The following is a 13,644-nucleotide window of genomic DNA, read 5'->3' as shown; positions in this document are numbered from 1 at the left end:
GATCATTGTGGGTCATAATTTAAATTAGATTGACAACTACACTGTTAATTATTTTTTTTAAAAAAACAAAAACATGTTTTAGGACAAAATTATTGTACTTAATTTAATGTAATTTAATGTAATTTAAAGCTCAATTACATTTACTTACCAATGTGGTATTGAGAAGGTTGGTGGTTTTTCACATTCATTGGACTCTTCACTGTGAACTTACAAAGGGTATCTTCCTGAAAAAGATAGAGTGGTTTCTAAACAAACCACATTTTTTTCACACCCTAGTTTATCAGAGTCAAGTCCTTTAAAGAATAACAGAAATTTGCCCTTAACTGTGATTCCAAAGAGCCGCATAGTCAAAGAGAATATCTCAGTAATGATTTTTAAAAATGCTCTTCACAAAGAGATCTTTAAAAAAGATCAGTTTATTAATGTTTAAAAGTTGATAAAGCTATGTGCAAAATAATCCACAAAGTCAGAAACCTATTAAATACTATATTTTTTTTAAAAAAAGACATTTCTTTGTTTAATTGCACTGAAAAACCATACTAATGAGACAGCAATAAATTTTTTATTCTTTGCAACATTTATACACATCTTCAATTACTATCAGATGAACAGCTATACTGAAAAACTTCTGGTGCTCCCTATCAGTTAAAGTAATGCTTTTAAGGGCACAAGAGGATGGTATTTTCTTAAGAAATACACATTCAATGGTGTTAACACAGGTTAGGGGAAAAAATCCAATGAAATGAGCTCTGCTGAAAACAAATACATTCAAAATTCATAAAAAGTACTTTTAACACAACAAAATACAACCATCCTGTTGGTTGGAATGAATCACACAACACTCTGAAATAAACATCAACAAAAGTGCCAAAGACAGATGCTGTATTTGTTAGACAAAGTCATTAAGGAACTCTCTTGGTTTACCAAAGTTAACTCCCAGTCAGTTTTCACCTTGTTTCTCCTGCGACTCTAAGGCTTGGGGCTTAGATAAAGTCGACTTCCTTATGCTGATTACAGCCACCCAATGGATATGACACTTTAGCACACTTCATTGTAAAGATGTTCAAGAAAAAAAAAAAAAATCAAAGTGACTTCAATCAATTATCAAAAAAAAAAAAAAAAAAAAAACGGATCCAGCTTACGCGGAAACTTTGGCCTCAACAAATGAAATTGCTTTACGTCTTCAAACCATTTCCATCTCCTCACAGCCTTACCTACTCAGCACTGCCTTCCTGCTACAGATGGTCAAGAAATGGACCAGGGCACAACCTCTACTCTGAGGACCGCCAGGTAGTTACAATATAAAGTAAAAAAAATCTCCAGGAGGGGTGTGAACAGGGAGGGGAGGGTGGGCTATGCAGAGCCTCCCCCAGACAAGTAGAAGTGGACACACTCACTTGGGTTTGAAACTACAGTGAAAAAAAAAAAAAAAAAAAACACCTTCTGCTTACAACTCCAGACAAAGAGAAGCTTTCACGTGGAGACTTCAGTCTTTGAGGAGGGGCCAAATGAACCCTTCAGGAGCTTGACAATGCTAGACCTTTGGCTCAGTGCAAAATCAAAGCTCCAGGGGAATAGGAAATAGGCTCCAGGCAGGGGACCTGACTCCACCCTTCCCAGTGCATTGTTCACAGGAACTAAATACCCACCAACACCGGGCACCGCACCACCACCACCACCCGGCTTTTCGATTCTCCCCCTCCCTCCCTCTCTCCAGCTCCTTCCCTCCAGCAGCTCCTTCCTGGCAGCAGTTGAGGCCCAGAGCCCTTTTTCAAATACTGGGGTGGGGGAGGGGGGCGGTGACCCTGTAAGAGCACTTCCCGAGGAGGATTGGCAGCATTCGGCTTTAGGAAGAAGAGTTGACGTTTCCAGAAGACATAATGGTCTCTGGGTTGTCGCCATCGTCCTTCTGAGGGTGAGAGGAGTTGTCCGATTTACTACGGCTGAATTCCACACCGGCGATGATGGGTCGTTTGAATTTGCCGGTGGAGTCCCCACTGGGGCACTTGCAACAGGACATGATCCGGACAAAGGCCCGGCGCATCTCCTTGTTGGTCAGAGTGTAAATGATGGGGTTAGTGCCAGAGTTGAGCACTGCCAACACCAAGAAGTACTCGGCTTTGAAGAGGATGTTGCAGGTCTTCACCTTGCAGCCCACGTCCAGCAGAAGCAAGATGAAAAGGGGTGCCCAGCAGGCGATGAAGACGCTCAGGACAATGATTACCGTCTTCAGCAAGGCCAGCGACTTCTCAGAGCTGCGGCTGGCCTTGGACATGTTTTTGCGGAAGGTCAGACGGCGGCTTCGAGTCCTGACCAAAGAGTAGATCCTGCAGTACAGAATGACGATGGAGAGCAAGAGGAGAGTGAAGACTGTGGTGCAGAAGAGGATATAGTGCTTGTGGTAGAGCGGGAGCACGGTGGAGCAGCTGGACAGGGTGCTGATGCAGTTCCAGCCCATGATGGGCAGGCCCCCCAGGATGAGCGAGATGACCCAGCAAGCGCTGATCAGCAGGAAGGAGCGGGAGCTGTTGCTCCCGTTGTGAAGTTTCATCTTCAGCATGGTGATATAGCGCTCGATAGCGATGGCTAGGAGGCTAAACACGGAGGCTGACAGGGCCACAAACATACTCCCTTCCCTCAGAAACCACTGGGCGGGGGTGAGCTTGTAGGTGGTGGCCCCAGACAACAGCAGGTTGGCTGTGTAGGCGACTCCCGCCAACAGGTCTGAGAGGGCCAGGTTACCAATAAAATAGTACATGGGCCGATGGAACTTCTTGGTTTTCCAAATGGTCAGCAAGACAAAGATGTTCTCCAGAATGATGCAGCAGCAGATGAAAATGAACACCACCGAAGTCAGTTTAATGCCATTCTCGTCGGGGCTGATATTCAGCTTTCCCGTGTAGTTGTAATGCCGGACTATGATATCATAGTTGACATAGTCGGAGACCGAACTGCGGAGGGCCTTGACTACCGGGATGCTGGTGGACACCATGGTGCTGCAACTGTGTCCCCAGAAACCCGGAGGTGGCACTTCTCCAGACGAACGCTAGAGGGCGAGGGCGAGCGGGGCTTCACTCGCTGCTGCTGGGGTGAAGATCTCTGAGAGATCCAGGCTTTTTGTGTAGCTTTTCCTTGACCGGAGAGGGCCTCCGAAACTGCAGCCTTAAACAAGTCACAAAGAGAAGAGCGTCAGGGGAAAAGCCATACCACACTAGCAAAAATCATTCTCGCTAAGGCATTGCTCCAGTTTTGTTATTATTGCTGCTTTAAGAAAACCTGAGGAGAGTGCAGGTAGAAATAAATATCTATATCTATCTCTCTCTCTCTCTCTCTCTCTCTCTCTCTCTATATATATATATATATATATATATATATATATATATATATATATAGATAGACAGACAGATAGATATATGTATAATTATCATTTCTAGGGGAGACGAGGAAGAAGAAGAGTAAGAAAAACCAAAAAATTACCCAGGATGAAAACTTCAACTGGATGAATGGGAAAGTCTCCCATTCATACACTCAAACTGAGATAGGAAACCTGGAGAAGGGTGCCCAGTAACTCCATTCCCGCCCCGCTAGCTCTCTCCCCCTCCAGCCCTTCAATCCCTGATACCCCAGGATTCTCTGAAATAGTCATCAGCTCATCTGCGTGCTCACACCAACAGCCCATAATCTCTACCCAAAGAGACTCAACTGGCAAACCTAAGGGCAGAAACCCACACCTGGGTCCCCTCACCCCACCCCACCCCACCCACCCCCAACTCGAAGAGATGAGCACCACCTCCTAATTGCCATGCAAGAAAGTAGATTTGCACGAAAATTATTTGACAGCGTAAGTCATTTTCTGGGCTCTATTAATAACCCTCTAGGAGCAGGTGTGCTGAGGGTCCGAGGGCGTAGTGAGGTGTGGGCCGCCAGGCGGGCCCCAGCTCTGCGGTAAACAGGAAAGCTCAGCGCCTCCGTGAAGCAACTGCCTATTGTTTCTTCTCCCCCTCCCCCCAACCCCCCCCCTCCCCGCAAGCCTGGTGCAAGTAAATGTAAAGGTATTCAGTAAAAACCATTCATAAGAGGTTGCAGTAAATCCCAGAAGTTTCATACGTTGATTGCATACGTATCTTTAGTTAAGTCAAAACAGACACACACACAAACGAGAAGCTATACCACTAATGACAATACATGCTGCCACATTTCTAATTCCAGGGGGCAAAGCTACTCAGAAACAGGCATATGATGTGCATTGCAAAACTGGCATGGCCAGTTGTAGTTAGTGCCATCCCCACAAAGCGCTGCCTCCTCTCATAGAACTAGAAAGTATGAAGGAACGGCACAAAGCATTAGTCTGCACAGGTCTACTTTTAAGTTGTTTAAATGTTTCAAAGTAATGCAGCATTCTGATTTTTTTTTAAGTGCAGTAATAGAGGCAGGAGCAACTTCCCGGTCAGCACAGGCTGCCCGCGTTTGCCCCATCCTAACTCTATACCTTGCTGGGAAGCAGTGCAAGTTTAAACCATTACCCCTGTTCCCCCAAATTCTTCGTCTATAAGATTTCTAAAAATAATCGTCTTCTCTCCTTCTTCTGAAGAACCGCAACTTCCATCCCCCTCCCCCACCAGTCAGTTCTACATTTAGGGATTAATCCTGTTCCAAACTCCGTAAATCACCGGTGCTCCAAGAACAATCCGATCGAGTTGGGCTCCACAGCAGCCCAAGAGACAAGTACTTTCAGAGCCCAGAGATGGATGTTTTCAAAGTTTTTGTTCGTTTCGTTCAAGCTTAAAAAATTCGCTTCTGCCACCTAGGCCCTCCGGCAGCGGTACGTCTCCGCGCTCCCAGCCGCCGCTGGCCAGAGCCCCGAAGGGTTCGTGGCCCCCTACCTCGCTCAGGCAGGACGAAGTTGCGTTGGGAAAGCTCCGGGTCTGCACCGCGCACTCCGCATCTTGCTGCTGCCCCCGACTGACTGCACTCTGCTTTCGCAAAGTTCACTGGAGTCCGGGACCCTCCCTCCGCAGCCGTGCACTCCAATGGCCAGCCCCGCTCGCTGCTGCCCGCGCCAGTCTGCAAGGCAAAGTCGCCGAGCGCCACGCTGAGGCAGGGTGGCTTCCTTTAGGAGGAGATTGGGAGGGGTTAATGCCTTAACTCTTCACGCCCTCTCAGGGCTGGGGGCCCCCGGATCTGGGCTGCTGGGACACACCGTCCAGGAAAGATCTGGGGGGGAAGCAAATAATGAAATAATAAAGAACCCTTCCCCCGGCTTTCCCAAGCAGCGAATCCACCCCCCACCCCCCAACACACACACACACACACGGTGGGGGCGGGGGAAAGAAGGGGCGGAGCCTAGTATCCCCTAAATTCTAAAGTAGAAGTCCTGTCCCTCGGCAGCAATCCTCCACTCCCAGACGATGCAGAGGGCTCATTCAAGCCCACGGAAGAGAGGAGGTGGGAACATTTTGGAAACTTTTCTCCCCACAAGACAGTGGGGCAGAAGACGACGCGGCGTTTCATAGTGCACCTCCCTGGTCCCTAGCCTTGCAGCTTTTGGCGGATCCAAGTGTCCCTAGTTGTCGCCGGCAGCCCCTGAGGCCACTTCCGCGCGGGCAGGGGAAACCGAAGCCGCTGCCCAGCGAGTCTCAGTCGCACTCTGGGGAACAGAGGCTGGGAAGGAACTTTGAGAGGTATGGAGGGGGCTAGAAGCCGAAAAGGGAGAGTGGACCAGAATGATCTCGGTACTCTCCCTTACCCCTCCAGCCCTGATCCCGGTAAGGCCTAGAAACTTTCTGTCTTGAGGGGCAGAAAGTGGCTTCCCCCCTCCCTCCGCCCCCCCACCCCCGTGCGTAGTGAAATGGGCCAGCATCGGGGTTGGTGTTGGGCGGGGGTTCCCCTCGTTCAACTGGGCACAAAGTCAGGCGGTGTGTCCCAGATTCAGGCCAACAGTGAGGCCTTTGAGGAGGTGGGCTGCTGGCCGGTCTTGAAAGATTTAGAAAATTTGGAAGGCTCTGAAATTCCCAAAGGGGAAGAGCCTCCAGGCCCAGCACAACTGAAGCACCCACAGTTGCCCAGCTAACCGCGGGTGCCCTTCTCTCTCTTTGCATTTGGGAGACAACCCAAAAAGCCCTGACTCTCAATGTTTGCACCTCTCCCCCCAACCCTTCCCCCCCTTTTTTTCTTAGACAGTACTTAAGAACGTGCATCTGAGAGTTGGCATTTCATCACATTTGCCTGACTGGCAAGCTCATGGCACTTCTGCCCTGGCTTACTGCTATTGCTTTTTGTTTATTGCAGTACTGGGGGTTGAACCCAGGGGCGTTTCTACCATTAAGCTATAACTCAGCCATTTGTATTTTATTTTGAGATAGATTTTCACTGTGTTGTTCAGGCTGGTCTCGAACTTGGTGATCCTCCTGCCTCAGCATCCCTAGAAGCTAGGATTACAGGCTGTGCTACCAGGTCTCTCTGCCCTGCCCTAAAAGAAAAGAGGTTTCTACTCAGTCACTGCTCACATTGCTTTCCCATCGTAGCAGATGTGAACTCAAAACTTCCTCCACAGTGCAGTTTCAATCGACAGACACACCCAGTACCTGAATGACTCAGAGGAGGCTTAATGAATAAACAACAGACCCCTGGCTTCTGGGATTTTATGAGTCTGTTTAAAAAAAAATAATAATAATAAGTGACAGTTAATTCACAATCACCTTAAAATCCACATCAGCAACAGCACCCAACCCATAGCCACAAATCCAGCAGTATGAACATAAAACATGGAAATTAAGATAATAGAACTTCAGACTCCAGAATAGACTGAATGAGTTTAAAGACTTATTCCGTTTGAAAGGGGAGAGATGTTGTGTCTGTCCAGACAGTAAAAGTGAAGAATTAGAGATCTCTCCCACACTCTGGCTGAGTTCTTTAAAGGGAAAAGAATTATAGTGAGTTGTACACCTGGACAGTAGCAATCATGTGCTATTCTGACACTACTGCTCTGTGAAGCAAGCATGGCTGGCTATTTTATCCATAAAGGAAATGCCATTCAGCTTAAGGTAATTGTAGATTTCTCAATTAGGGAGTATTAGAACTGGGTTCCAAAACTTACCTATCACAGATGTCTGGTCTCCTAGCACAATATCACAGTCAGTAAGCAATTAAGGAATTGAAATATGTATGTTACTAAAGAGAAGTAGTTCTCTTTATTCAAAGTCTTAAACTTGCATTCATTTCTGATTATGAAAATTATATAAAAGAATACTACAATATATCCTCTTAAAACCAGTTAGTTTTACTGTGTATGTATACAAAATGTAGGGCTGTGGGTGTAGCTCAGGGATAGACTGCTTGCCTAGTACACTCAAGATCCATATTCCATCCCCAGCACTTGATTGACTTCAAACCTTTCATTGTTAGCCTTCGATATATAATGAAAAGTTGTACTTTTAGTATTTGTGTACTAGTGCTATAAATGTTAAGTCATTTTGTCCTTACAGTTTAATTCCTACAAGTTAGGTAGTATTCTTATCCTAATTTTACGAACATGGAAACTGAGTCCCAGACTCAGTTTTAAGCATGTCGGTTAATGTGGGATATAACTGTAGACAGGCTGCAGACTCTTAACCGCTACTCCAAACCACCAAGATAAACCTCAAACGTGAAAGAATTACGTGGGGGAAATCAGTCCCTTTTGTTGTGAATACCATTGGTGAGGTCAACATGCAAAACTGGTCCAATGTTTTAAAGAGCTAATGATTTTTTGTAATCTTTTGCTAATGATTATTTAGTAGTATCCATCATTAGTACATATCTAGGAAATATAAAATGTAGATGGCCACTCAGGCAAAATTAGGAAGTAGGTAAAACAATTTCCAGGGATGGTGTCTCTGTCAATTCTAGGTTTCTATACACCTCTCCCCAGTTAGGGAATAGTAGAACTGGGTTCCAAAACTTACCTACCACAGATCTCTGGTCTCCTAGCTCAATATCACAGTCAATAAGCAATTAAGGAATTGAAATATGTATGGTGAAATATGAGAGCCCCTAATAACTGCATACTTGAACTATCTCCTAGACACTAGTCTGGAAGTCAAGCCTAATGATTCTACCTTATTTCTCATCATACAAGGTTACATCTGATGCCTGGTTCACATTAAGATCATTCCATTTCAAATTTCTGATTCCAAAGCAACTTTGATATTCTTTATTCACGTTTTGGTGTTTCTCTTTAAGGGTTGGCAGATAAAATAACATGTAATTTGGGGGGCATAAACTTAAAAATTTTTCTTTAGCCTGAAGTTCAAGTGTAACTGAGTAGGTTGTATTTTCATTCCCTAAACCTGGCAACTCTACTCTTTCCTAATTGTTCCAGTCACTTTGCAACTCCCTACCTCAATCCCAGTAAAGATCCAATCATTCCCTTACTCGTTTACTCATTTATCCACAGGAAAATAACCAGATCCCTACTTCACGGAGAAAGCACTATGAAACACCTCCACTTCCCTTCCCTCCAAGTTTCAGCTTAATAACTTCACCCAGCCTTACCTCCTTCCCACCTATTTCAGAAGTCAAAGGATTTGTTCCTTAAAGCCAAACACTTGCCTGTATCACCATGCTGCTTCCTCCAAACTTTATAGGATTCACTCAGCTCAGTGATTCCTTTTCTCTTCTACTTTGGCTTTTGATGGCTCTTTACCTTCAGCTTACATAAATATTTGTGTTCCCCCTATCGAAAACTCACTGTCTTCTCCTCATCCTAGCACCCACTACCTCTGTTCTTGATTGCCAGCAATCAAAACTGCAGAGAAAGATGCTTAAGCCTTGGAACCAGACAGACTGGGGTCTTGGGTCTGAATGTTGTCAGTGCCAAGCCCTGTGACTTTAGGCAATTTCCTTTATCTTCCCTGAGCCTGTATTCTCAACTCTAAAAACACAATAGTATTTCTCTGTAAAGTCACACTGTGAGGATTAAGGCTTTGCATATGTAAAAAGTTCTCTATGGTACAGAGAAAATGCTGCACCTTCCCACCACCTCCACCTCTGACTCTGTTGTAGTCATTTCTTTCATCATCTTGCTTTTCCAATTTCAGTTCACTTTCCTTTTTGATTTCTAAATAAAATTATTATTAGTTGAATTAATATATGCACATCATTCAAAAAAGATCAAATAGCACCAAACTTGCCAGGAAAAGTATCAGTCCTCAGAGGTTTTCTTGATCCTCCAACCTTCCTAATCATTACACAGTTTTCTTGCTGCTTCTTTTGGTGGCTACTTGCAAATATCTAAATCCCAAGTTTTATGCGTCTATAACTTCATCATTAATTTTAGGCCACATCTACACATTTTCTACCATTCTGGAAGAGCATTCACATACTCTTTGCCCTTTTTCTTTTTTCTTTTTCTGGTAGTAGAGATTGGATATAGAGATACTTTACCATGGAGCTGCATCCCCAGCCCTTTTATATTTTTTATTTTGAAGCAGGGTCTTGCTAAATTGCCAAAACTGGACTTGAATTTGTGACACTCCTCCCACAACCTCCTGAGTCACTGGGATGAGAGGCATGAGCCACTGCCCTCAGCAATTCACTTACTCTTAAGAAACATGCTTCCACGCCTGATGTGTTAATGATTCTATCCTTATAATCAACTGCTCTTTTTGCTATGGGTATTATAGGTTGTAAGTAACTTTCTCTGAGAATTTGGGAGGCATTGCTTCTCTCTCTTTTCATTTCTAGAGCTACTGATAAAAAAGTCTAACAGCATTCTGGTTCCAGAATCTCACATGTGTACTTTCATGGACCTTAGTGTTTTAGAATCTTGTTTTAGGATGACAGGATGCTATGCTTTGGATTCCCAAGTGCTTTGCATTTCTGGTAATCGTCTGAAATTATCTCTTGATAACTTCATCTTCTCTGTTTGTCCTCTCTTTCCAGAACTCTCACTATTTAGATTGTAGACTACCTAAGCTGACTTAAGTTTGCTCATATTTTAATCAATCACCATTTTCCTTTATTTTTGTTCTTGCTTCTAAGAGATTTCTCAACTTTCTCTGCTGGAATGGGAGTATTGGCACATATCCTATTACACAGGATGGAAATGGGAGGCTGGAGGTTTGAAGGTTTATTTTAATTAAAATAATTTTGTTTAAAAATCAATAGGGGGTCCACCATTTGACCCAGCTATCCCACTCTTCGGTTTATACCCAACTGACTTAAATCAGCATACTACAGTGATGCAGGCACATCATTGTTTATAGTAGCTCAATTCACAATAGCTAAACTGTGGAAACAACTTGGATGCCCTTCAATAGATGAATGGATAAAGAAAATATGGTACATATACACAAAGGAATATTACTCAGCCTTGAAGAAGAATAAAATTATGGCATTTGCGGGTAAATGGATGGAACTAGAGAATATCATGCTCAGTGATATAAGCCTCTGATAAGTGAATGCTGATCCATAGTGGGACCGGGGGGATAGGGATAAGGAAGAATGAAGGAACTTTGGTTTATGTAGAGGGGAGAGAGAGGAGGAATGGGGCTATGGGGATGGAAGGGATTGTAGAATGAGACAGACATTATTACCCTATATCCATGTATGATTACCCTACTCGAGTGACTCTGCACCACATACAGCCAGAGGAATGAGAAGTTGTGCTCCATTTGTGTACAATATGTCAAAATGCATTCTACTGTAAGATAAATAAATTTTAAAAATCAGTAGGAAAATGGGTGAGAAGTGAGATAATGAAAGCAGTAAATACAGTGAAATTATAAAGACATGATAGGGGGTGTAGGAAACATTTTCTCACTACTACAATGGGTACTTTACAGTCAGGCTTTCTATTTTTAGGTCAGTTTTTGACACCTTTTTCAGAAATACCAGAAGCTTCTAACTCTTGATCTTATTTGAGAATACATAATGGGAATTTAGTTTGCTTCTAGGATTCACTTCCTGCTAGTTGATATTTCAGTTTTCTATGGTTGGACCAGCCAGTTTCACTAATTAAGTTTGTTCTCTGAAATTTTTTTGCTGTTGTTGAGTTTAAAAGGATATATGAATGAGATTGACAATTACTTCCATATGATTACTAGCCATCAATTACAGAAATCATTTTCAATATTACTTTAACTGATTTCAATGAATTGGAAAATCTAGAAAAAATGATAAATGTCTAGACACAGAAAACCTACCAAAATTGACTGAGAAGTTATAAGAAAAAAATCTAAACATACTAATAAAAACAATGAGACATAGTAGTTAAAAAAAAAAAAAAAAAAAAAAAACAACTCTCCCAAAAAAGCAATGCCTGGAACTGGATGAATTCACTGCTGAATTTTACCAGACCTTTAAAGAAACACCAACACCAGTGTTCTTCCAACTATTCCATTAAATAGAAAGGGGAGGAATGCTTCCAAACTCATTCTACAAACCCAGTAACACCCTGATACCAAAATCAGATGAGGACACAACAAAAAAAAGACAATAACAGACCAATATTTCTGAACATAGATGCAAAAAATCCTCTATAAAATAGGTAGAAACTGAATTCAACAACACATTACAAAGATCATGCACCATATCAAGTTGATTTCATTCCAGGAATGCAAGGATGGTTTACATTCACAAATCAATAAATATAATATACCGCATAAATGGGGTCAAGGATAAAAATCACATGACCATCTTGATAAATGCAGAAAAAGCCTTAAATAAACTTCAGCATACCTTCATGATAAAAGCCCTGAATAATAATAAACTAGGTGTAAAAGCATATTAACTCAACACAATAAAAGCTACATATGACAAATCCAAAACCAAGATCATATTGAATGGGGAAAAATTGAAAGCATTTCCTCTAAAATCAAGAATGAGACAAGGATGTCCAGTTTCATCACTCCTATTCAATATAATATTTGAAATTTTAGCCAAAGCAATTAAGCAAGAGGAAAAAAAAAAGAATACAAACAGGAAAGGGATAAGTCAAATTTCTATTTGTAGATGATATGATCCTATTCTTAGAAGACCCTAAAGACTCAGCCAGAAGACTTTTTAGGCCTGATACACAAATTCAGCAAAGCAGCAGGAAGCAATACAACTAAAAAAATCAATAGCTTTTCTAGACACCAAAAACAAACTTACTGAGCAAGAAATCAGAAAAACAATTCCATTATAATAGCTTCTAAAAAAGAAAAATACCTAAGAATAAACCCCTAAGAATAAGCATAACCAAGAAGGTAAAAGACCTCTACAATGAGAATTATACTAAAAAAAAAGAATCGAAGAAGACACTACAAGAGGGAAACACCTCCAATGTTATAGCTTGTCAGAATTTATATTGTTAAAAATTACCAAAAGCTATGCATAGACTCAATGCAATCGCCATCATAATTTAATTAAATTCTTCACAATTTTAGAAAAAAAAATTAAAGCTCATATGAAACCAAAAAAGACCCAAATTGCTAAAGCAATGTTGAGCAAAAAAGAGCAATGTTGGAGGTATCATCATATCCAATTTCAAAAAATATTACCAAGTCATAGCAACAAAAACAGCATAGTACTGTCATGAAAATAGACATTTCGACCAATGGAATAGAATAGAGGACACAGAAACAAACCCACAAAGCCTCAGCCATCTGATTTCTTGACAAAGGTGCCAAAAACATGCATTGGATAAAAGACAGTCTCTTTACTTATTTCATACTAGGGATTGAACCTAGGAAACTTCTACCACCACGTATACCCCCAAGCCCTTTTTATTTTTAATTTGGAGAAAGGGTCTCATTTAGTTGCCTAGGCTGGCCTCAAACTTCTCATCCTTCCTGCCTCAGCCTCCCAATTGCTGGGATTCAACTGTGAGCCACTGCGCCTGGCTAACACAACCTTTTTAACAAATGGTACTGAGGAAACTGGACAGCCATATGTAGAAGATTAAATACAGATCCGTATCTCTCACCTTTACAAAAATCAAGGCAAAATGGATCAAAGACCTAAATATCAGATCTGATAGTTTGAAACAGCTAAAAGAAAACAAAGGAGAAATACTTCAAGGTATAGGTATGGTTAAGTTATACTACAGAGCTATACTAACAAAAAGGGCATGGTATTGGCACCAAAACAGACCTGTAGACCAATGGTACAGAAGAGAGGACGCAGAGACTAACCCACATAAATACAGTTAGTTTATACTAGACAAAGTTTCCATACACTGGAGAAAAGACAGTCTCTTCAACAAATGGTGCGGGGAAAACTGGAAACCCATATGTAGCAAAATGAAATTAAACCCCTATCTCTCACCCTGCACAAAATTCAATTCAAAGTGGATCAAGGACCTAGGTATTGTTTGACCAGCGACCCTGCACCTACTAGAAGAAAAAGTAGGCCCAACTTTCCATCATATCAGCTTAGGAATCAAATTCCTCAATAAGACCCCTAAAGCACAAGAAGTAAAATCAAGAATCAATAAATGAGATGGTATCAAACTAAAAGACTTCTTAATTGTAAAATCAAGAATGTGAAAAGAGAGCCTACAGAATGAGAGAAAATCTTTGTCACCTGCATCTTGGATAGAGCATTAATTGTCATGCTATATAAAGAACTCTGAAAACTTGAACTGGCAGCATGGGCCTTGCCTGTAATCCCAGTGGCTCAGGA

The 13,644-nt window shown here is 42.1% G+C and overlaps 1 protein-coding gene across 1 annotated transcript; it reads right to left on the bottom strand.

Moving 5' to 3' along the window:
- Window positions 1-398: 398 nt before the first annotated feature.
- Window positions 399-5,269, bottom strand: S1pr1 (sphingosine-1-phosphate receptor 1). The gene is made up of 2 exons (XM_076863341.1): window positions 4,884-5,269; window positions 399-3,162 (listed from the first exon to the last, which is right to left on the bottom strand). The coding sequence occupies exon 2, from the start codon at window positions 2,990-2,992 to the stop codon at window positions 1,847-1,849; it is 1,146 nt and encodes a 381-aa protein (XP_076719456.1). The 5' UTR covers window positions 2,993-3,162; window positions 4,884-5,269; the 3' UTR covers window positions 399-1,846.
- Window positions 5,270-13,644: the final 8,375 nt, after the last annotated feature.

This window comes from Callospermophilus lateralis, chromosome 7 (assembly GCF_048772815.1).
Source record: "Callospermophilus lateralis isolate mCalLat2 chromosome 7, mCalLat2.hap1, whole genome shotgun sequence".
Classification (NCBI taxonomy): Eukaryota; Metazoa; Chordata; class Mammalia; order Rodentia; family Sciuridae; genus Callospermophilus; species Callospermophilus lateralis.
Note: the sequence above shows the minus strand (reverse complement) of the source record. Positions and strands in the feature narration are given on the sequence as shown.